This window comes from Papaver somniferum, chromosome 9, assembly GCF_003573695.1.
Source record: "Papaver somniferum cultivar HN1 chromosome 9, ASM357369v1, whole genome shotgun sequence".
Lineage (NCBI taxonomy): Eukaryota > Viridiplantae > Streptophyta > Magnoliopsida > Ranunculales > Papaveraceae > Papaver > Papaver somniferum.
In genome coordinates this window covers 124,140,292-124,164,401 of record NC_039366.1, presented here as the reverse complement: position 1 = coordinate 124,164,401, position 24,110 = coordinate 124,140,292, and the positions used below count along the sequence as shown (strand labels likewise).

Sequence of the window (24,110 nt, the reverse complement as noted above, 5' to 3'; positions counted from 1 at the left end):
AACCTTTGGGCAATATCAAATGACCAATGAAACCGCAGAAGATGCAAAACTTTGGCAGTCGCTCATATTTGATAGTTACTTCATACTTTGGGTTATTTGGTAAGGGGAATGCAATTTCCTGAGGAAGACGACGGTTAAGATTGATGTGAGTTTTTGTTCTAGAAAATTTTCCCCAAGTTGTTGCTTCATATACCGGGATTGGACGGATTTCACCAATCTGAGAAATAAATTCATGAACAAACATGGCACTCAGATTTTCTACCGGCAGGCCGTGAATTTGTAGACCAAACTCCACAGTTTCAAACTTGTAATCACTTGGCAGTTTTCCCAGAATGCATCTTTGTAAAACATGTAGATCTTCCTTGATGATCCAAGGTATTCCATCCGTTATCATCTCAATATCCGCACGAGATTCAAACTTTATTAAAAAGGTGTCATCAGTGAATACAGATATGTAGAAGGCATGGTTAGTTTTCCATAATTTTTGAAGTATCTCTCTCACAACGGTAATTTGTAGGGATTTGTTGGTAATAATTTTGAAAACCAAACACATATTGTGATTCAGTTTCGATCCAAGGAAGTAAGTGTTGATGTAGATGTTGGATGAAGTTTGTTCTTGGGCCATGAGATTTGCAAAGTTTTGAAGGAGGTCATTATGAAGGTTTGATTCAAAGTTTTCTTGATTTGAAGACATGATGAAAATATGAGTTGAGAAAATGCTCTGGTAGAATAACCAAAAGGTTTATAAAGAAGTTCGTGAAGAACTGATAAAAAGGTTCAGTTATACTAGCAGTTGTAATCAGTTAACGTGGCAGTTGATGATGATAATGGGGATAATGTAGTGGGTTAGGTTAGTGAGGAAGATATGAATTACATTAACTGCTACGATTAGAACAACAGAGAATAAAATTTAATAATCTTAATGAATGAGAAAGAAAGAAGATTCTGAACAGGCTATAATTTAAAGTTTTGAAAGAAATTCGTTTAAAAATGACTTCTCCAACAAACTAGAAATTACATTTTTCAATTGCAGAAACATTAATTCCCTAATGATTGAAAAAAAAAATGATTAATCATTTCTGACAAAGAGATTCTATCAGAGAAGTTGAAATTTCAAATTTTGATCTCAGAAAACGATACTAATCCATTGGAGATGGATTTTCTCATCTCAATGATCTCATAAATGATGGTTGAACGGTAGGCATTCAAGGGAGTTAGGAGGTTGGGCTTGGTAGTGATACCAGGCCCATCTGGTTAGGTCGTGCCAGCGGTCAGGCCTTTTGTCATGATCAAAAAAGAAGAAGAAAATTTAACGATGTCAGACTTTCAGTGTTAGACCTTCACTCTGTTTCTCGTCTACAATGATAAGCTTTAGTGTCAGAAGAAATGTAACCAAGTTCTTGGTTCACTCCTTTTCCACTTCAATACTAACAACATCAAGACCCAACCCATTTCATCAAATCGAAACTCACCTTAGGAATTGCTCAAATCAGTATGTTTTAGAACCTATCTATGCTTCAATGATAAAAACTAGTGTTCATCAAGATTGTTTCTTAGTTAACCAATTCATTAGTGCCTGTGCGACATTTGATCGAATAGATTTTGCTACTTTAGCTTTTGATCAAATGGAAGAACCAAATACCTTTGTATACAATGCGTTGTTAAGAACTTATAATCAGTGTTCTTCGCCTATTTTAGCGTTAGAGTTGTACTTAAAGATGTTGAAAAATCAGGTTTTGCAGACTAGTTTTACTTTTTCGGCTTTGATAAAAGCTTGTAGTTTATTGCAATCTGTTAAGTATGGAGAAGCAGTTCATAGTCAGATATGGAAGACTGGGTTTTCATCTCATATGTTTGTACAAACTGGATTGATCGGTTTTTATTTAAGTTTGCACAGGATTAGTGATTCTCAGAATGTGTTTGATGAAATGACTGAAAGAGATGTTGTTGCATGGACTAGTATGATTAAAGTTTATGTCCGAATAGGAGATTTGAGTTCTGCAAGGAAATTGTTTGATGAGATGCCAGAAAGGAATACGGCTTCGTGGAATACATTGATCGATGGTTATTCGAAGTTAGGGGAGGTTGACTCTGCTGCCAGTTTGTTTGGCCAAATGCCAGCGAGGGATCTTATATCATGGACAACAATGATCACTTGCTATGCGTGGAACAAAAGGTGTAGGGAAGCAATACAAGTATTCCAAGATATGAAAAATGCAGGGTTTAGGCCAGATGAAGTGACGATGGCTACTGTTATTTCGGCTTGTGCACATATAGGAGCTCTTGAATTAGGAAACGAATTACATCGTTACGTAATGAATAATGGATTCAGTCTTGACGTTTATATTGGTTCAGCATTGATTGATATGTATTCGAAGTGTGGAAATTTAGACAGATCCTTAGTGATATTCTTCAAGTTACGAGAGAAGAATCTGTATTGCTGGAATTCTATCATTGAAGGGCTTGCGGTTCATGGATATGGCGAAGCTGCACTGGATATGTTTAGGAGAATGGAAAAGGAGAAAATTAAACCTAATGAGGTTACCTTTATTAGTGTTCTTAGTGCTTGTACTCATTCTGGTTTAGTAGAAGAAGCACGTGCAATTTTCCTAAGCATGACTCAAGATTATTCAATATCTCCTAGTATTGAACATTATGGTTGTGTCATTGATCTTCTAAGCAAAGCTGGGTTGATTGAAGATGCATTGATTCTAGTTAGAAGTATGAAGTTTGAACCAAATTATGTGATATGGGCTGCGATTCTTGGTGGGTGTAAACTCCATGGAAACCTAGAAATTGCTAAAGTTGCGGCAGAAAAATTGTTATCTTTGGAACCAGATAACAGTGGGTTTTATGGTCTTCTAATTAGTATGTATGTGGAAGCAAATCAATGGAGTGAAGCTGAAAAAATTAGGGGGATGATGAAAGAACAAGGAGTTCAAAAGAAATTTCCTGGTTCAAGTTCAATTGAAATAGACGGCAGGGTTGAAGAGTTTGTAGCTTGTGATAAATCCCATCCTTTGTCGGATGAAGTTTGTGAAGTGTTGGCTGACTAGATGGCCAAATGAGGTTAGCATTTTCCTACCCAAATTAGATGCTTATTACCTTCATCAGAATTAAAGCAGAAACTTTATCCTCCCAGTGATCTTCATAACATAAAAACAGGCAAGTCAAATAGTAAACTAATCTTGCTAACATCAAATTCTTTCTTGTAATGTACTGTTAACTAGTTTTGCTTTGGGTACTTTCTGTAAATTATCCAGTGGATGGGTGCACTATCAGCTGTAGACGATGAAAGTGTGAACGTTCTCTCAGAATCAAGGGAAGCAGAGAAACCCTGTTCTAGGGTACATCCACTGATAGTTTCTGGTTACCAACTGAACCAAAAGATGTAATTAGAAACTTCAAACAAGATTACATCCAATTCATCCGTTAAATGATTTCACAATTGAAGACATTGGGAAGTTTGACATTGCTGCTGGTAAAATATTTGTCTTAGATTTTCCAGAATGAATTTACCATCATACTGAATTGCGATGACAAAATCTAACATCATTGGCTGTTTATATTGCAGCGATCTCGCAGATACTTGAGCTTCATGGAAATTCAGTAAAAGTTGATGTAGTTGCTCATTGTGCTGGAGGATTAGCAATTCATATTGCTCTCTTGGGAGGTTATGTCTCTGCATTCCATATTGCATCGCTTTGTTGCACGAACTCATCGATGTTTTTTAAGCTCACTATATCATCATTAGGCAAGATGGGACTTTCTCTTATCCCAGTGGATGAATGTGAAGTAATCTCAAGCATTTTTGGTAATGCATTCTGGCACAGCAACATAAGTTCAGCAATGCATCAATGGGTAAACAAACGAAGTTTACTGAGACTTCCAATGTCCGGGTTTGCACACCTTAGGAAAATATGTTTATCTGGTTTTATTCAAGCGGTAGTAACACATATTTGATACATCCAGAGAGATTGATGCTTCATACAACATACATTTCTGGTGGAAATTTTTTACTAGTTACATAAGAAACTTCATTCTAGCTAATCAGTATATGAAACCACATCAACCTGGTTATAAACATACAAGAGTGGTTATAGAAAACTTTGGACATTCAGATCTTTTGATTGGTGAAAATTTTGTGTTTTTCCTCATATAATATTTCATCTGAAATCATCTGCAAATGTAGTAACTAGTATTCAAGAAAGTACATATAGAAAGGAAACTTTGTCATGGAGTAAGGATCCTTCTGAAGAAAGAATTATGCATTTGGAGTTACAGTCTCTCCCCTGATACTCTGTTTTTGACATTGTGTTCATTGATTGTAGTTCAATTGTTCATTTAATGTTGCGTTGGGTTTTTAAGGTTGTTAAGCAATAGTCCATTACTTAGTCAGACTGTTTTGTTTCAGCCGATTCATGAATCTTGAGATATATCATATAATACCATGCACCTGGAAAAAGAACTTGGGTGTCAATTTTGGCCCAAAAAATGCTGTATTTCAGGTGCAAAGATCTAGGTAAAGCACCACTGCAGCAGATGCACAAGGCAAAACATTTATTCTTAAACAGAGGAGACAGTTTTTGTGACCTTGTCAGTAAAACAAGGTCAGAAGAAAGAATCACAATTTTCTTTTTGATGTCATGCTGAAATCTTGATGGATAACAAGTCGGAATGTTAACTTTGTGCAGGTTCTTGAGACTCGACCCATGGAAGTTAAGGGAAAACCCCTAAGCTACATGGAAATGACTCCTGGCTGACAGTTGCCTGTATGAGCAAATGCAAGATAGGTGGTCTACATGACTGCAATAGAAAATGATACTTGAGCCAGGTTTTTCTACTCAATTGGTACTGCTAAGAACTCAACTTTTGAAACATTATAATTCCATATCCTACTTGTTGTTGTTTACTGCTCTGATTGATGACAGGCTAATCACGTTCAATCTCATCGTTATCCCGGCCGTAATAGTTCAAAGGCTCGTCTTGTTTGTTCCACGTACCACGATTTACATCCTCAGGATTACATGACAGCAGATCATCGATACAACGTCTTTCTCTCCAAAATGGTCCAAGATTTGCTGAAAACCTCCTTGTCCATAGACTTCAACTCAATCAAGTACGTCGATCTACTTCACGACTAATATTGGTGGCTTTGATATGCTTTAAGAGCTTTCATTTCAGTAACGCCAATTCCTTTCATTCTTCTCTAGCTGCTTCTGCTTAGCTAGACTAGATTGTGAAAGGTTTCTTCCTCATTTTCATTGCATTCATGGTTCATCTACCTTTCACTTTTCACAACTTATTTTTGTATAAGAAAACAACTGTACAGTATTACTACTTGACCCCATTGTGCACATGGATTGGCCCTCTCCCCCTCTTTATTATCCATTCAATACTGGTTTTGTTAGTGAATGACAATGATTTACTCATTAAAACCATAACTAATAACATTCAAAGACTGTTTTTGTCTGTTGATGATTCTCTTATTAACCACAACTTAGAAGAATGTCATTTTGTCTGCAATGAATTATGGACTTCCATCCTTAGGCATCTCAAAAACACTGTTCAGAATTCAAACCCCAATTACGTACATAAGCAGGACAAGAGATCTGTAATTTGCAAACGCCAAACTATATCACTAGTTGAACAGCTATTGTCGGCAAAAGCTTTTATGGTTTTTGAAGGGAAAGGCAGTTTTTGTCTGTTAGTAAGGGCCTACAAGGTGTAAATAGTCTGACATTGCTGACATTTGGTTGGAAGGTGAACAACACATATTCTTCATGAGATCCTGACCCAGAAAATAGACTTCTTAAAATTCTTTGATCAGAATAAATAAGATTTTTTTTTTTTGCATTTAACAGTGAATGGGTCCATTAGAATGTCGCATTCCATCAGATCAACTTGATTTGTGGCTGAAATTTAAATTTTGATAGACAGAAATTTCTTCACATGGTGGTAGAAACTCTTAGATGAATATCATAACTTTCAGTACCAAGCTATACCACCTATATTTGGTGGGCTCAAATTTAATGTTGGAAAACACTACTGACTTGTCTAGAGCAAAAACAATACACAAAAGTACAGACAGTTTAACTGGAAGGTAAGAATGGGGTTTCACCATTCAGACATACAATAAAATCACATGAACTCCTGAATCCGGTGATGGCGAGAAATAGATAATATGCCTAGTTCATGTACATAGAATGTGAAACACGCGCAGACCGTGGCAGAGTAGAATGTTGCTGGCTTACAGAGTCGGACTCCTTCACCTTAACACTCTCAGCTTGAAACCTAGTCGTATGTTGCATCTGTTTCTCAGAGTTCAGTCTATTAGGAATGCGATGTGCATCTGTCACCACCTTCACGGCTTTGCTACTCTTACATCCTATCAGCGAACGTTTTGGCACCTCCTTGCGTATGACATTCTTTGTTGACGCGTTCGGGGTTTTGGTTTCAGTTACTGGCATTTGCTCACCAGAATAAGAAACTACTGAAAGATTAGCAGCACTCGCAGTGACAACACTCCACTCAATACTCGCTTCGCTAGGTTCGTAACATGTAGTGGGAGACATACAAGTAGATTCATCCTCTGATTCTTGACTAGACTGGAAAAACGGGTTGTTAAGGTTCCCAGATAAGTTCTTGATCTCGAATAGGTCAGAACTTGTATCACTGGCAGTGTCGTCGTCCATTTCGATGCGTGTCAGCACTGCTGGAATTCTCTCTGCTTTTGGACAACTGTCATCCCAGTTCAACAGAGTTAACTTGCTTTGCAGGTTCAGCGCCAATTCTTCCTTGCTGAAGATAGGAGCCCTGAACACATCCAAAGATTTTCGTGGTTTATTTTCTTCTTTGTGCTCTTCTTTCACATCCTTGCTTCCAAAGTTTACGACATTCTCCAGTACTCCAGCATTCAAATTTGGTAGAGGAAGAAACTCTTGTTTGTTAAACTGAAGACCCAACTTATCGAACTTCTGAGACGGAAGTTCTTCCTTAAACCACTCTGGTGAAGTTTGTATTCTTTGTGCAAAACCAATTGGTTGCTGCTCAACTTTCATTGGTAGTTTTCTTAAAGCTTTGCTGTTGGCTTTAGTAGAATTAGATCGTTTGTTTTCAAAGAAGCTTGGCGGATCATTATTATTGTAATCTCCAATGCTTTCATCGACATCAACAGATTTCTTGTCAGAACAATAGCAGTTGCAACCAAGTGCCGCAAAAATATTCTTGCTGTTCGACCTGTCTAGACGACTGGGAGTTCTTAATAATGCTTTTTGGCTGTTTGAACTCAACTCTGAACATGTACTTGGAGTTCCATACTTAGATTTGGGACCGCGGCGTAAATTCATTTTTTCTCCTTTCATGTTATGATTTTTCCTTGCACCATTCTCTTTGGTTCTAGTCTTATCCACATCCATTACACCATCAAAGTATTTTTCAGCACCGAAAATGCCGATTTCACCATCTTCACTCTTCTTCCTGCCTGCATTTACTTGATATATAGGTTCTCGAGGAATACTAATGCTCTTGGTATCTGGTTTGGAGCTTGCCTCAGAAAGTTTTAGCACGAAAGGTTCCTCAGCAGCATTACTAAGATAAGAAGAGAATGACGGATCACGAAGTTCCGGATTACTGTTTTGGAAGGATAAAGTTGCTTTGCAAGCTGGTGGTATAGTAACTGTTGCCATGGAATTGTTTCAAGAGAAAGAAAATTCTTTGAAGATCGAAGAAAACACAGCGAATCGGATTGGGTGAGAAGACTTCAATGTGACTTCATATCTTGTAGGAATGACAATTTTTTTTATGAGTTTACTTGTGAACTAGCTATGAGTACAACATTGAGAGTCTTTAGTGTATGCTTGAAACAAGGGAGAAAAACAAGGAAAAGATTCCAAACTGGAGTGAAGAAGAAGAAAAAGAGACCCACAAGAGAAGGAAAAATTGGTTTATTCAAATGAAAAACAAGAAATGATGAAGAACAAAAGAGACCCAAGAAAAGAAATAGTGGGAGGAGTAAATCTAAGAAGTTTTTAGAAGATGAAAAGGAGAGAAAGAATGAGAATGTTTGCAATTTGCAACAGTGGTTTTGGCTTATAGTGGAGTTCTTGAGAAGGTGTTCAATATATAAAGACCTGCCTGCGGATGGGAACAATACTAATTGCATGGGTCCATAGGTTGTGGATCAGATTTTGACAATTCTATCTTTCATGTAATAAGTTAGTTGGTTTCCCTCAATTTGCTGCTCACACTCAACTTGTGTATCTACCATTATTTTGGTGTTGAAGATAGGTTAAAATTGACAACACAAAAAAGTCAAAAAAGTTTACAATCAAAACCAAGAGCTAGAATGGTCTCTAGCTGAACACAACAACTACAGATTTAGCGCACATTTAGCGTTATGTTTACTCAATTAGTACTGCTAGGAACTCAGTTTTTGAAACATTCTAATTCCATATCCTACTTCAAGCTGTTTACTGTTTTGATTGGTGACAGGCTACTTCTCAGGCCAACCACGTTTAATCGCATTGTTATTTCAAGGCTTGGTCGTCTTTGTTCCACGTAGTAATACAGACGATTTACTTCCTCAAGATTACATTCCAGCTGATGTCTTTCTCTCCAAGGTGGTCCAAGATTGCACCAAAAGCCTCCTTGTTCCATAGACTTAAACTCAATCAAGTTGTACTTGACGACTAATACTGATGGCTTTTGTATGCATTAGAGCTTTCATTCCAGTAATGCCAATTCGTTTCATTCTTCTCTGCTGCGGACTAGATTGTGAAAGGTTTCTTCCTCATTTTCATGGCATTCATGGTTCATCTACATTTCATTTGCCACTGCTTATATTTTTCTGAAGGAAAAAACTTTTGAGCATTACTCCTTGACCCCATTGTGCACATGGCTTGGCTCTATCCCCGTCTTTATTATCCATTCATTTCTATTTCATACAATAGATTTTCCGTCTAATGGGATTGATTTTGTGAGTAAATCGCTCTTGTATTATTGAGCTTAAACAATTCATTCATTAAAGCATATTTAATAACATCCGAAGACTTTTTTTGTTTGTTGATAACTGCACTCTAACATTCTCTTATCAATCACCACATAGAAGAATGTCCCTTTGCCTGCAATTAACTATGGAACTCCATTCTTAACCATATTGAAAACATGACTCCAGATGTCAAAAAGCTGCTGACAATTTATCGAGGATAGTTTGCAGCTCCTTTGATTTGGCCATCTAATTCCAAAGCCCAACTTCTTTGATTTAGTTTACTAATTGAGCAGCTATTTGTTGAGGATAATAGTCCCACATCCAACCCCTAATCTAGAACCTCCGTATTAGGACTGCCGTTCGGTTTTCAACCTTGACCGAATTTGTTTAAACCGACAAAACACAGAAATATTAAAAAACCGGAAAAACCAAGTCTAGACAGTTGCTTTTGGTTTGACGTTATAAAAAAACAAAAAAAGAAAACAAAATAACAAAATAATCTAGTGCAGGTACCAAAAAAATCAATAAAAACCAGAATAATGTATAACCAACTTTCCATCGTATTACTAGTACAACTGTTGTCACGGTGGAAATGCCGACTGAAGAACTTGACGAAACGACACCACTATGCCTCGTTTTAGAAAAAGTGAAATTTTCACCCCATTTCAGAAAAGTATCATTTTTTCTGAAACGAGGTGAAAGTATCACTTTTTCTGAAACAAATTGAAAGTATCACTTTTCCTAAAACGGGGTGATAGTACCACTTTTCCTGAAACGGAGTGATAGTACCACTTTTCCTGAAAGGGAATGTGAAAGTATCAGTTTTTCAAAAACGAAAAATTAATCGCTCCATGAACCAAAATATGGTTGCATGATGTGTTATGTAATTAGTCGATCCATAAGAGAAATACAGAAATACCACAAGTAGTCCCAAAAGTTGACCGGGATTCGGCCGACAGTTGGCCCGAAAACAGTTCAGTTGACCGGGATTCGGCCGACAGTTGGCCCGAAAACAGTTCAGGTATCCGGTAAAGTCAAACCAGTGGGTCAAACGAGTCACCTCAGCGAGTCAACAGAACTCGGTCAAACTCAGACCGATACAGTGGGTTCAACTCAGTGAGTCACGGTCTGACTCATAATGTGAGTCAGCTTCAGTTAACTGACTCGTCTGAATGGTCATAGCTTGAGGTGTTGCAGGCCGTTGCTTCTTGCACAGGCCAGAGCTGTGTGTTGCTTTATGTTGCACCATTGTGGCGCTTCACTGCTTCAATTCCATCCATGCTGGCGCTCACTTCCACCATATGCAGCTTCAGTTCTGCATTCAATCTTGTCACCAATTTCCAACTGCAATTCCCTTTTTAAATCACTCCATACTGTCCACAGTACCACGTACTCCTCCACTGCTTCTTAATTATCTTCTTTGTCCCCTGTTGCAGCTCAATCTCCGTCTCTTCAGCACCATTCCCTGTAACATCAACTACAACTGCAAACTAAAAATTCATCTACTCGTTCCTTCATTCAGTCAAGCCATTCTTCCATCTGTTACAGTTCATACACCACTCTCATTCACCTGCAGTCAAACCAAACAGTAGCTGCAACTCAAATCCAACAACATATCAGGTCCTTGCTCTTGTGCTCAAACATACAACACAGACAACCCCCAAGTCTTTCTCAGTCATGTGTTCAAACTGCAATCTGTCATTCTTCCCTGGAACACTTCATAGCTGTACCATTCTTCGCCAGCTCCATCTCCGCAGTTCAGCTCAACTAACAACAACATCATTAGCTCCTTCCTCTACACAACACCAGCTCACTACCACCAACAACGCCTGCAATTCAGCTTAACTACCAGCCCAAGCTCCTTCACTTCATTCATATACAGCAACCACCTGTGAACATCGATCCACCAGCACCATTATAGTCATGTCACCTGTCCTAACATTCATCTAGGTCAAAAAGTGATACTTTCTGTCTGAAGTATTTTTCATCATTAAACAACTATCTTTGAGTCAACCTCCTGCACATCATCTATCGAAGGAAGCTACACGCTGCCAATTAAACCTACTGGTTCATAAATTGATAGGAAATGGTAGTTGGAATTGGAGCAATCTTAAATGAAGAATAGAGGTCCGAGAACATGTCGTGACAACAAAAGAAATATGAAAAAGAGCTAATTTTAGAAGGACAAATATGATAGAACCAGTCATATGGAAAAATACATATAGTATTTTATCTTCAGTTGTTTACCTTAAACTCCTGATGATGGAATCAGTGATAGATGCTTCTTCGGAGCTGCATAGCAGCAGTATATGCTAGAGTTCTCCTTTGCAGTGCCTCCTATATAATAGTAGAATGAAAGTAAGTTCCCTAGACTGGTTCTCTAAAAGAAAGAATCTTAAAATAACACGAATATAACGCTAATACAGAAACTCACATTTTCCCCCTCTCTAAAGTGGGAGTTTTATTTAGTTACATCTTCACATCGCCGTTTTCTTAACAAGGGAATTTTATTTGACTAGGCACAGTGAGACATTAACAACTATGATGATATATTACAATCTTGCTCATCTCCATTATCATTTAGAATTAATGGAGGAAAACAAACATCTACTTTGGTGATGCCAAGTGATAGTCAAATCACAAAAAGCAGATTAGTAGTAACCAGAAAAGATGGATGGTCAAGGTAGCTTGCATTAATCTGTCAATGGATAGTGATAGGACCGTTTTGAATACAGTTACAGAGCTACCATGTCACTTTAAAGGATGTTTTATTTTCTTTCTACATTGTTCTCTACTTATGTTTTTCTCCTTCACACAAGCTATTGCTGCCAAATTTCCCCTTACAGAAACACGCATTCACCATCTTATCTAAGTATGTTTGTTTCACATACAATTATTCTAACAATTAAGATTCACAAACTTAGCAGTTGAATTCTTGCCAAAAAAAAAAAAAACACTTAGCAATTGGACATCGTTTTCTGTCAAGTAGTAAATCAAATTGTTATTGTAATGCAACCAAATAAGGATCTAATCATGATTAACCTGAAGAATTAGCATAAGAGAAGGTTCAGTTCAATTACTTACCAATTTAAACTTAGTCCCAGAACTTTTCATTTGCAGGAAAACTGTCAGGGTGAGATTCCCATGCTTCTCTTTTACAGGATGCTTTGACATGTATTCACCCAAATTACACATATAAGCAGTCAGATATCTCACAACCACTTAAGTATTCTTACACTTCAATAGATTCATTCACTTGCACACAGGACAACCATCAAACAGGAACACTATGAATATCAAAAATACAAAATAAATCAAGCAAAGAGCTGGAATATCAGTAAACAGCAAAGAGAAATTGGGAAATTTCCCGGTTTTGCAGTAGATTGAAATTGGGAAATCTAACACATACCTTCATCAGACAAAATGAATCAAGGTTAATTGAGCAACTAACCTTTGAACCCGCGACCTGATTGAATTGAGTAATTCTGAAACCCTGATTTGATTTTGAATGAACCGATTTGAGTTTTATCTCGACTCAATTCTCTATTGAAACCCTATTGAAGAAGATGAAAACCAATTGAAACCCTATTGAAGAAGATGAAAACAACCTAATTTATCATCAATTGAACCACCATCTTCATCAATAGAACCTCAAATTAGGTCACTGAAATTTCCCAATTTCAATCTTAAGAGGGGAATTAACTTGAAAGAGAAAATAAATCTGGTTGCGGCGACGGTGATGGTGGAGGTGACGTTTCTCTGTTGAAGTATGTCTGTTGAGTTTGGGGACGAGAGTTTCTCTGTGAGTTTGGGGACGAAGTAGAAAAAACAATGAAGGAGAAGGAAGAAGCACGAAGGAGAAGGAAAAAGGAAGGAAAAAAAAATAGAGGCGGTCAGGATTCGATCCCGCGACCCTTAGCTCAGTTTGTCCAAAAATCCAGCTACAAGAGGGCATTTTTGATTTTTCAGCATGGACCATTTCCAATCTTTTTTGTTAAATTGATCACTTAGATTTAGATTTCACAACAAAGTGACCATATAAAAGTCCTTTCTCGCTTCGTTCCGTCGGCCCAATAATGTATAAAAACTTCAATGAGACTATTTAGATATAAAGAAAATTTAGTTAAAATCAAAGCTATTATTGAATATATATATATATATATATATATTTCAATGAGATATGATTTGTTTTAGTATTTTTTTCCACATATAATGAATTCGTTTAATTATAATAAATTGAAACCAATAATTAAATTTTGAATTCTAGTTGAAAATCAAAGTTGTAATAAAAAGGGATATTTTATAAAATACCCCTGTTTGAAAAGTGAAACTTCTGAAGTATCCCCGTTTTTTACAAATTTTATAAAGTAACATTTTTTTGACAGTTTTTTTTTCTTCATGTAACAGTTTTCATCCAGTTAAATATTAGGTGGCAGTTATCTCACCTATTGAAAATCATATTTACCCCTGAACACATCTCCTTGGTAGGGAGGATAAATGATTCGACGATCCTGAAAATGGATGTGACGATCCTGAACCAGGATCGACGAACCTGAAAGTGGTGTAACGACCCTGAACCGGGCTCGACTAACCTGAAAAATGTTGTAGAAGATTGATTCTCCACCAATGAAAAACCCCAAAACACGTGGGAGTGATGAACCCTTTCGGGGAATGATGAAACAAACCTGAAAATGATGATACGATCCTGGACCGAGCTCGACAAATTGGAAAAAAGATCTAGAAGGTATAGTAAGCCCGACAGTTACAGTAAGCCCAACAGTTATATTTACATTTGTTTCTCCCACGACTTAGAGGCCCCAAACTCGTGCCCCACCGTGTAGGGAGCTAGCCTCTACATGATCTAGGGGCTCCAAACTCACGCCCTACACGTGGAGGGGTATGTTTAGGATAGTAGTCCTTAATCCCACATAAACCAAATCCCTTTTCTAGATTCTTCGTATAGTTGAAGGGACCACTCCAATTATTGCTAATTGGTTTTGAGTTGGATGCCCACATTCTGTCACTATTGTAAATAAAAAAAAATCCATATTATTTTAACAAGAAAAGGTACTTTTGTCGGTCAGTAATGGTTCGGCTGAAGGGACCACTCCAATTATTGCTAATTGGTTTTGAGTTGGATTCCCACATTCTATCACTATTGCCAGTCTACAACATAGTAAATCGGTTTTGAACCGTAACTATTATCAAATGAATATATTGAAGTTGTATTGTCTCGACTTTATCAATGATCACTCAAGGTATCAGACTTATAGGTTGAAACAAAAAGATTGTGGTGTACCCGGATACCCTCGTTATTTTCACTAATAAACTATTCGGTGAGACTACTATATATCTCCATCGTACAATATTGTCTTGTAAAATGTCGGGTTCTCCTTTAGTTTTGCTAACAACCTTTGACGAACATAATTGATTGCACACCCATTATATAGCTTGGCTTGAGTGAAGGGCCCTAGTTGTTGTATGACAACGTGAAAACTGCAATTACCATCCTAAAGGACGTCGTCGGTGGATATGACGTACTCTCTAATGTATGGAGGTAGTTATTCCAAGTAGCTTTCTTAATAAGTGGTGGCTTATCATCAATTGGTCGTCTCTTTTGTTGGATGTGGCACATTGGAGCCTTAAGCTTCTCGTCTCGTGGAGTTGATTGGCTCGGTGTCGATGGAGGTGGTTGGGTTGGTGGCGAGGGTAATATCGTACCATTTTTCTTCAAATTTCGTTCACTTGTTTCGCCTTTTTCCATACTATTCCTAGCCCGTTTCTTAGAATCCTTTTGGTACTTCGCCTCGGTATGCTCATGCGCCGAAGGATCTCTAGTAGTAGCGTGCATTTCACTTTCCTATCCAATCAACACCTTCACATATTGTCTTAGTTGTTTTTTTGTTTCTTTGGTGCTTGGCCTACCTTTGTGCTTGCCTTTTTCCAGTTCGTGGACATTCTCCGAAGTATGTGGATAAACGATTGTCCTAATGTCATCCCAAAATATTTTCCATTCAAGTTTGTTCATGTTTCGGTACATCTAGAGTACGGTTCTTCCCATTTCGTTAACACTGAACTTTACTCCGGCATCTCCCTTTGGAGGAGGGACAAAACTTACTTATTTCCAATATCGATCTATGTCGCTTAAAGGGATTAGGTCATTTCATAATTAACTATTATATGGTGACAAGGGAGTCCCGTAGACTTCATCATGTTATAAACATATCTCGTCCGGATTGGTTCCCTATTTCTCAATCAACTCCATTTCTACAATCAACTTCTTTATACAAGCATGGGAAACATTATAATGGATTCCCTTGAACAACCGAAGGTTGCCCCATTTCTTGTACTTCATGATACTAATTTTTTGAAACTTTTCTTTAAATATATCAATCTCGTGGCTGAAGTAATTTCTCATAGCATTAAACATGATCACAAATTTTTTGACACATCCAAAAAGATTCTTCTTCAATGGTTGGTGAACCGACTCTACTAAACTTGTCGCTTGATTCCCAAAATGTTTATGGTGGTTGGTAAATGTATAAGCAAAGCGCTATTTGTGTAGTTCCAACCAATGATCAAGCACACATACGTTACAATATCCTCGGGGTAATCGGGGATAAACTAATATTCGATAAACTCCGCAAGATTTATATTATACTCTTCTTCAGTGAGAGACTAAGTGAATGACTCCCATTTACCAGAGAAAGCAACCCATTTAACGTGATTTAGAATGTATTGTTTATCAAATTCCTATTTTGCATCCTCTTGTTCATCTTCCGGTAGCTTACTAATCTCTTCAAATGATTTCCTATTTGGTGGACAAATTTGAGACTTGCACATATTCATCACATTACACCATATATGGAATGTACAAAGCATATTATGTGCTAATGGGAACATTTTCTCTATTGCATTAATTTGTCACGCCCTAATAGTAAACATGCTTATCTAATCTAACTAAAACAAGTAAAAGATTCCAAAATGGAGTGAACAAAAAGAAAAGAGACCGACAAGAGAAGGAAATTGGTCTATTCAAATGAAAAACAAGAAATGAAAAACAAAAGAGACCCAAAAAAGCAAGTTTGAAGATTAAAATAGTGGAAGGAGTAAATCTAGGAACTCTTTAGAAGATGAAAAGGAGAGAAGAATGAGAATGTTTGCAATTTGCAACAGTGGTTTTGGCTTATAGTGTAGTTCTTGAGAAGGTGTTAAATATATGAAAAAGCAGGGGTCTAACAACACCACCCAATATTTCTCTTAGCAATTTGTATGGACAAACTCGAATATACTTTTAAGAGAATCAACAAGACTCAATCAATTAAAAGTATATCAACGAGTTTATATCTCTCTCTTGATTTGATTTCCTCAAACAGAAACTGCGAGTACTAATCAAATACAAGGAATAACTTGGATGGTACCAAAGACCAATATCCAAGTGTCAATCAATATCAATCAACAACCGTTAGGTCGGATTCTCCAATTGATTGATCTAACGCACAACCTGTATTATTTCAATTATAAAGATAAAACAATATAATGCGGAAATTGAAATAACACAGACACCAGAAATTTTGTTAACGAGGAAACCGCAAATGCAGAAAAACCCCGGGACCTAGTCCAGATTGAATACACACTGTATTAAGCCGCTACAGACACTAGCCTACTCCAAGCTAACTTCGGGCTGGACTATAGTTGAACCCCAATCAGTCTCCCACTGATCCAAGGTACAGTTGTACTCCCTACGTCTCTGATCCCAGCAGGATACTGCGCACTTGATTCCCTTAACTGAACTCACCCACAACTAAGAGTTGCTACGACCCAAAATCGCAGGCTTTGACAATAAACAAATCTGTCTCACACAGACAAGTCTATCAAAGGATCAATCTGTCTCCCACGTAAAAACCCTAAAGATTTTGTTCCGTATTTTGATAATAATCAAGGCCAATAGGACCAATTGATAATACAGTCTTATATTCCTGAAGAACAACCTAGATTAATCAATCACCTCACAACAATCTTAATCGTATGGTAGCGAAACAAGATGTTTCGGAATCACAAACAATTAGACGAATATGTTTGTGATTACTTTTTATATCTTGCCTATCGGAGAAATCAAACAATCTCAAGCCAATCAATATGATTGTACTATTACGATAGAAGATGCAAGATCAGATCACACAACTACGATAAAAGTAGTATCGGTCTGACTTCAAAATCCCAATGAAGTCTTTAAGTCGTTAACCTGGTTTTAGAAGAAGAAAACCAAAGGTTAAAGGAGAACCGACTCTAGTATGCAAACTAGTATGACACGTAAGGTGTGGGGATTAGTTTTGCATAATACTAGATGTCTCCTTTATATAGTCTTTCAAATCAGGTTTTTGCCTTGGTAACAAAGCAATCAATATTCACCGTTAGATGAAAACCCGATTTAGATTCAAGTTAATATTTCTCAACCGTTAGATCGAAAACTTAGCTAGTTATACACAAATGAACTGCACGCTTCTAGGTTTGTTAACGGTACCCAAACGTGTGCATTGTTGGTTCAACAATAGTTTAACCGAAAGGTTAACCATATGAGCATTTCATACCAACCATGTTCTTCTTCACCATAACTAGTTCAAATGACTCAAATGAACTAGTTAGAGAGTTGTTCAATTGCAAGGAAATCTTATGTAACTACACAAGACACAATTGAAGCAAAGATGATTTGATTCACTCGAATCGGTTCATGAACTTTAATAGCCACGGTTTGCAAACTGCATTCCTTAGTCTTTTTAAAGTTTAAGTTCAGAAATCATCTTTAGATATATAACCTTCTCAAGTTCGCAGACTAGGTTCGCGGACTTAAGACACCGGACAGAGTTTACAAACTCCGGCAGAAATTCTCGGGATGAGAACTTCGCCGGTTTGCAGACTGGGTTCTCGGACTTATCTCATGTAAGTAGTTTGTCAACTCCAGCAGAAATTCTCGGGTTTGAGAACTTCGGCAGTTCGCGGACTGAGTTCGCGGACTTGGCACTTGCCATCCTTCCGGTTCTCTTGATCAACAAAGTTCGAAAACTTCGGTTCAAGGAATCCATTGGTTATGTAATCTAAACTCTCATTCTAATCATTGAAACATTCTTAGAGGACGTTATACAGTTGTTACACCATTTCTCGTCAAAGCAATTTTCAAAGTGATTGAAACATATCATGACTTTCGTCACTAGGTAAAGATAAATTTGGTCGAAGCGAAAAGCTTACCAACACATATTTCGAGATATAGAAGGGAGAGGTATACTCGGCTCAAAATACCAAATGTGTATAATCTAAGTCTATATATATAGCATACGACTTTTGTCTCAAAGAGTAGGAGATAGAATAGATAGACTTTTGAGTGACAGATAAGTTCAAGTCTTCACATACCTTTTTGTCGAGAAGTTCCACCGGTTCCTTGAGTAGTTCTTCTACTTGTATGATGAATCGCCATGAAGTCCTTGAGCTAAACTACACTTTCTATCCTAGTCCGAGACTTAGCTATAGTAGACTAGAAATCAAGACTTATAGTTTTGATTACTAACATTGACAAACATGCTTGAGATAGCAACGCATGCGAGTTCGGCCGAGCAATGCTCTAACAATCTCCCCCTTTGTCAATTTTAGTGACAAAACTATCAATACATATGGAATACAAAAAAGATAAAGAAACTTAAGTATCTCATATTCCACATGTCTAATCTTCAACATTCCTCGAAAACTTCGTCACTTCCAAGTACTCCTATGATCCCAAAGGTTGTAAGTTTAGCATCACCGCTGTTGAAGATCCGTAGTTATAACAATGAGAAAGCATCGGTCTCGATCATTGTTTACTAGTGGAAAATGCAAAAAAAAGTCTGCCAAAAAGACACTTAAAACCTCTAAAAAAAGACTGTTTCTGGGAGCCCTAAGAGTGTAGTCTTATTTCTCAATACGTCTGCTTTTGAGATTCTTAGATTTTTTCAAATTAACTTGAACAGCCCATAAAAGGAAATTGGTGGAAACAGACGTTTCATTAATTTATAAATACAAAAAAAAAATATTTGGTTCAACTGAATCTGTAGCTAAAATAAAATATGATTGAAACAAACAAGAACTGAAATTGAATTAAACTTATATTCACTAAATTCATTATACAACCCCAACAAACTACAATTACACAGGTTTTAAATCTGCGAAAAATTCACTAAACACATGGATTTCGTTTTACAATAACAAACTACAATCAGTTCCGAATCTGAAAATAATTTACGATATAGAAATCTAAAAAATAAATCACTATAGAAAAACTACCACCGCAACATGAGTGAAATTTAACATCACCATAATGCTTCTCCATAGTTCCAGTACTTGTCAGGTGGTGTCTTTAAAGAAGAGGAATCTGCAACACTTGAAATAGGAAGCTTCCGCACTTGGTTTCATGTCAGAAACTAATAGGTCAATTAGCTTACTGTTGCATTTTATGATCCCTGAAAGCGCAAAACAAGTCATAAATATCCAGTGATCGATGATTAACAAAGAGACAACTAGATACAAACTAATAAAGATTAAACAAGGACTTGTAGTGACTAACAAATAAGTAACTAAATGCAAATAAACTATTGTAATGACTACAAAATAGTGTGATTGTCTCATCGACTTCAACTAATGTAGTGACTGCAAAATAGTTCATTATCTCAGCAAGCATCAACCCTTTCCAGATAACAATAACCAAGCTTTCATTCCCAAACAAGTTGGGGGAGGCACCACATGCCACAACAACAAACAAAATTGAAATTATTCCTACATTGGTTAACGTTTAACTTAATGAATGGAATTATTAAAATGAAACGTAACCCCAACATAGATGCAACAGAGTAATGATGTTATCACAAAATGTGGTTCAAATTACAGACACACATACAAGATATTAGTTAAGGTTCATAAACAGAGTTACTACTGCAATCGTATGGCATATAGTTGTACCTTGGATTGATCTATATCAACGGACAAAATGCAAGGTTTGCTAGTTCTGCAAAGGGGATCGCTGGAAAGCTGTGTGTACCTTTAAAGGGCATCGACAGAAGCTAATGTGCAAGGAATCTAGAAACACGCAACAAAAACAGTTAATCGTGTCTGAAAGCAACATAATGAACCTCTAACTATGCCTTTTCAAGCAAAACTATCTGGAACGATTCTACCTCATTACACGTAGAACAAGCGCTTCCTTTGCCATAGTTAAATATGAAATCAATTATCGAGGCAACTGTTAATGCTGGCAATGGACTTGAACCTGCATCAATGTATTTGAGCACTTATCAGTAATCATTCCAAAAGGAACTAGTCAATGCTTAAAAACTATGAAGACTAGTATAAAGATTTTGTAAGACTAATACACAAGAGATATCAATGCATCTTTAGAGTCTTGAAGTTATCTACACTGGCATGGAAATTTAACTAGGAAAAGAATCCCCTGAATAGCACAAAAGGTGGGCACAATGTATCATGTAACTGTTGGTTCTTGTACAATGAAAGAAAACTTGCAAAACTGAAACACAATTAAACTGAATAATCAAAGCTACTTAGTTCACTTATTTCAAATTCTCGGTCAGATTGAACGTAAGTTTGAACAAGGTGACTGCAAATGCAAGTGTCAAATGCAATCGACTCAAATAGCACGCGAATCTAATAGCTACAATTTTTGTTTACAGTGACCAATGTTAATGGAAATTTTCTACAAACACAACAAGCATGCCATAAAATATATATGCGAGTAGCCTTATCCTCCCTTACCCATCACAACGGAAGATTCTACAGCATCAAGTTGATCAATCATCACTACCTCAGTTCATCAGTACTTCAGCTCAGAAACTGTTACCTATAACAGATCAAAAGGGAAACGTATTAGAAAGTTTACACACACAAGAAAACTTCAAAAACAACCATAGAAATAGAAAAGAAGATCAAACACTTGAGATCTTAACACAGGAAACATTCTTCACTTCCCAGGAAAGCACCTACAGAGTCACCACGGGTACTTACATGAACATGGAGGAGGCATTAAACATGAACAATTCTCTTTCTAAATACTCCCCATAGATAAGGTTCCCCATGAAATTCCCATTACAACTTGAGAAACTGATCAGAAGGAAAAATTATAAGCTTTTCAACATAAGATATTCTTAATAGAGACAAGCTTCACAGGGTTGAATCTTAGGTCAATCTGGGCTAGAATTCTTCCCATTTTTGAATCAGATATCATCATACATACAAATGTTGATCATCATCTATTCTTCAGTGATAGCTATTAGGATAACTGACCTCATAACCAAAGTTGGATTTAACCAATAAATCCAGAATTCTTATTAGATCAAGAATCAAACTTCCATATTCCTTCCTATGTTCTAAAGATGTCAATCTCATGATTTATAACCCAACCCAAAATTATAAATAAAAAAAAATCCAGAAAAGAAAGCAATTTTATATCAATTTTATCACATCAAACATGCTATTTCACCCAAAATCCTAACCTAACCATTCAAATAAAACCAATAACTGAAAATGAGACGAAAAATGAAAAACCCATACCAAAATTGAATGACTACTATAAACAATTAAAATCAATCAAAAAAACCCAGATCCACGTATCTAAACCTCACAAAAACCCTTATTGGAGAAATTGAAATCAGATGAAGTAATCATCTGTGTATACCTTTAATCACCGGGATCACCTCGAATAATATCAAGATAATTGACATCACCACCCGACCAATTGAAGATAAGTTGTTCACTACAAAACCCTCAAAATTTAAATTGAAGATATTAGATGGCTGTGACAATCATAAAATAAGTATTATGAGAAAGTTGAAGAATAAATTAGGGGTTTCTCTTATCATTCGCCTTAAAAGAAGATGACCTAGAATGGATCTGTTGGGAGAAGAGATTGATTTGGTTTACTGGATTGTAGTAGATGCAAGGGTTTATAGAGAATCATTTTTATTCTTTAATGGTTTCAGTAGATGTCTAGGGTTTGTTCTTTGATGGTTTCATCAGGAGATAAAATGAGAAGAGAGCAGAGGAACGAGAGAATGGACAGAAGATAAGGGTACTCGAGAAACAATGCATGGTTTTCTTGACTCTCTTGATATTTGTTCCCGTAGAAAACTCTGACCCTCGCAGTCGTTACTTAAGAAACCTGTTTTGAGGCATACTGGATTTTTTTGAGGCATACTAAATTATGATGTCATCTAGGATATCTTTATAAGGGGTGTTTATCCATACAAAAATTACTAGGTTACCCTTTGACTAAACTAAAACTAAATCAGTCAACACTACTTATTCTTCGTTATTGCAGTCGAATCCCTTCCATAAACTGATTAATCGTTTGATTTTTTTTACTATGTTTGATCGATAACATAGGATTTTCTTAGATGAATTTAGGGTTTTCAGAAGTGGGTTCGACCCAAAATATTGCGACAAAAAGAGATGAACTTAGTTTTGTTCTTTATTTTTTGTTCTGTGGAAGAACAGTTCGGCCCAAAATTAGTTTTCCATTTTGAGCCGAACTCAGACGATGGTAAGTTCGTCTCATTCGACTCTCTTTATTTTCGGCCGAACTTGGTTCTTCTAGTTCACTTAATGAAGTTCGGCCCGAAAAACGAACATTTAGCTTTCCAAAATTCGGCTAATAATTTGGATGTACAATTAAAGCCGAATTTATGACTTAGGTAAAAACATAAGTTACACCACAATGTTCGACTGACATAATGTGTGCCGAACAATACACTGTAACTCGGAAAAAAAAAACAAAAAAAAACAATAGGTTCGGCTATCCACTGAAAGAGATCGCACATGCCGAACCATATGTATATTTTAAAACTATATTGTTCGGCTTAAAATATACTGGTCGAACCGTTCTTCTCGCACAAAGTTCGGTTCTTATATTACAGCCGAACCAAGTGTTGAAAATCATAAGAAGTTTGGAAAAATTCAGTTTTATGGTGCTAAAAAAGAGAGATTAGACGTCGTATACGGGTATACTTGTATATTATTCGCAGAAGGTTCTTCATTAATGAATCATGCATTTCGAATCAAAAAAATCCTCAAAATCTCAAGAACCCTAGTTTTTTTTCCACTTCTTCTTCCTCTCTTAAAAACCCCACTCTCTCACTCAAAAATCATATTTTTTTCAACAAATATAACACTAATTAACAACTTAACTTAGTCAATCATTAATATCATTAATTAATCATTATTATTAAAACTAATCACAATCATTAATACCAATTAAATAAGGATTGTTATGCCATTATCAAAAAGGGTAGATAAGGGGTGATGATGTTTTTTATTCAGTGACCCTATTTCGACATTATTCAGTATGCCTCAAAAAAATTCAGTATGCCTCAAAATAGGTTTCTTACATAAATCCATCTAAAACGACTCCCACTGAAGCCCGTTATTTTAAGAAAGCCCATGGGAAGACTATTTTCAAGGCCTAGGCAGACTCAAAAATCTCATTTTCCACTAGTGGTTATACAGTGTCATAGTATTATTACACAACGTCAAAGTTCAATTGTATCACAACTTCAACAATAATACTATGGTGATATGTATCACTCCCTCTTAGTCAATACTCTATCTCACATGGAAACCACTCCCCCTTACATAATGACCCGAAGACCATATGTATTTGTAGTGTGAACTACATATTAATTCTCCCCCTTTTTGTCAATAAAATTGGCAAAGGTAAAAGAACGGGATCATAATGAAATTTCCATAAGAGACATTTCATGACTAAAAAGAAGGAACACACATCATCTTATTTAGATGCAATCATATAGCCGAAGCTAATAGCATTCATCAAGGAGTTAAATATACAAGATAACCCCTCTAAAATTCCACAGCCGCACACCCCTCAAGATATGATCATTAAGCACAAGTTCAAAAGAACTCTCCCCCATTTGATGTCATTCCTGAAAGAACAACAAGAGCGACCTTAATTTCAAAAGAAAAGAAGGATTTTACTGGACACCAAAACCATAAGAATGATTTTTATATCCAAAAACTCAATAAAATTAATCACAAGTAAAACCCATGACTAAATTAATTGGTATACACAGTCAAA

At 36.5% G+C, this 24,110-nt stretch overlaps 2 protein-coding genes and 2 long non-coding RNA genes across 10 annotated transcripts; 1 reads left to right on the top strand and 3 right to left on the bottom strand.

The window, feature by feature from the left end:
- The first annotated feature begins 1,350 nt into the window (after positions 1-1,350).
- On the top strand, positions 1,351-5,415 carry LOC113309452 (pentatricopeptide repeat-containing protein At1g06143-like). Of its 3 annotated transcripts, none has more exons than XM_026557877.1 (6): positions 1,351-3,069; positions 3,264-3,481; positions 3,575-3,673; positions 4,415-4,610; positions 4,695-4,851; positions 4,932-5,415. In XM_026557877.1, exon 1 carries the CDS (start codon positions 1,362-1,364, stop codon positions 3,054-3,056), a length of 1,695 nt encoding a protein of 564 aa, XP_026413662.1. In that variant the 5' UTR covers positions 1,351-1,361; the 3' UTR covers positions 3,057-3,069; positions 3,264-3,481; positions 3,575-3,673; positions 4,415-4,610; positions 4,695-4,851; positions 4,932-5,415. The 3 variants fall into 3 exon arrangements, with proteins under 3 accessions (XP_026413662.1, XP_026413661.1, XP_026413660.1); XM_026557876.1 differs by having other exon boundaries at positions 3,575-3,861; XM_026557875.1 differs by having other exon boundaries at positions 3,575-4,610.
- Positions 5,416-5,908: 493 nt separating this feature from the next.
- Positions 5,909-8,077, bottom strand: LOC113308333 (protein PHYTOCHROME KINASE SUBSTRATE 1-like). The gene has a single exon (XM_026556807.1). It carries the CDS (start codon positions 7,686-7,688, stop codon positions 6,189-6,191), a length of 1,500 nt encoding a protein of 499 aa, XP_026412592.1. The 5' UTR covers positions 7,689-8,077; the 3' UTR covers positions 5,909-6,188.
- Positions 8,078-9,531: 1,454 nt separating this feature from the next.
- LOC113307810 lies at positions 9,532-12,834 on the bottom strand. 5 transcript variants are annotated; one of them, XR_003339344.1, is made up of 4 exons: positions 12,441-12,834; positions 12,074-12,276; positions 11,237-11,326; positions 9,532-10,878 (listed from the first exon to the last, which is right to left on the bottom strand). It is a non-coding gene; the product is annotated as an uncharacterized LOC113307810 (long non-coding RNA). The 5 variants fall into 5 exon arrangements; XR_003339341.1 differs by having other exon boundaries at positions 9,532-11,098; positions 12,074-12,834; XR_003339342.1 differs by having other exon boundaries at positions 9,532-11,053; positions 12,074-12,834.
- A 6,253-nt stretch (positions 12,835-19,087) lies between these two features.
- Positions 19,088-22,133, bottom strand: LOC113308331. Its single transcript, XR_003339680.1, has 6 exons — positions 21,699-22,133; positions 21,029-21,124; positions 20,780-20,864; positions 20,188-20,279; positions 19,973-20,089; positions 19,088-19,476 (listed from the first exon to the last, which is right to left on the bottom strand). It is a non-coding gene; the product is annotated as an uncharacterized LOC113308331 (long non-coding RNA).
- Between the last annotated feature and the right edge of the window lie 1,977 nt (positions 22,134-24,110).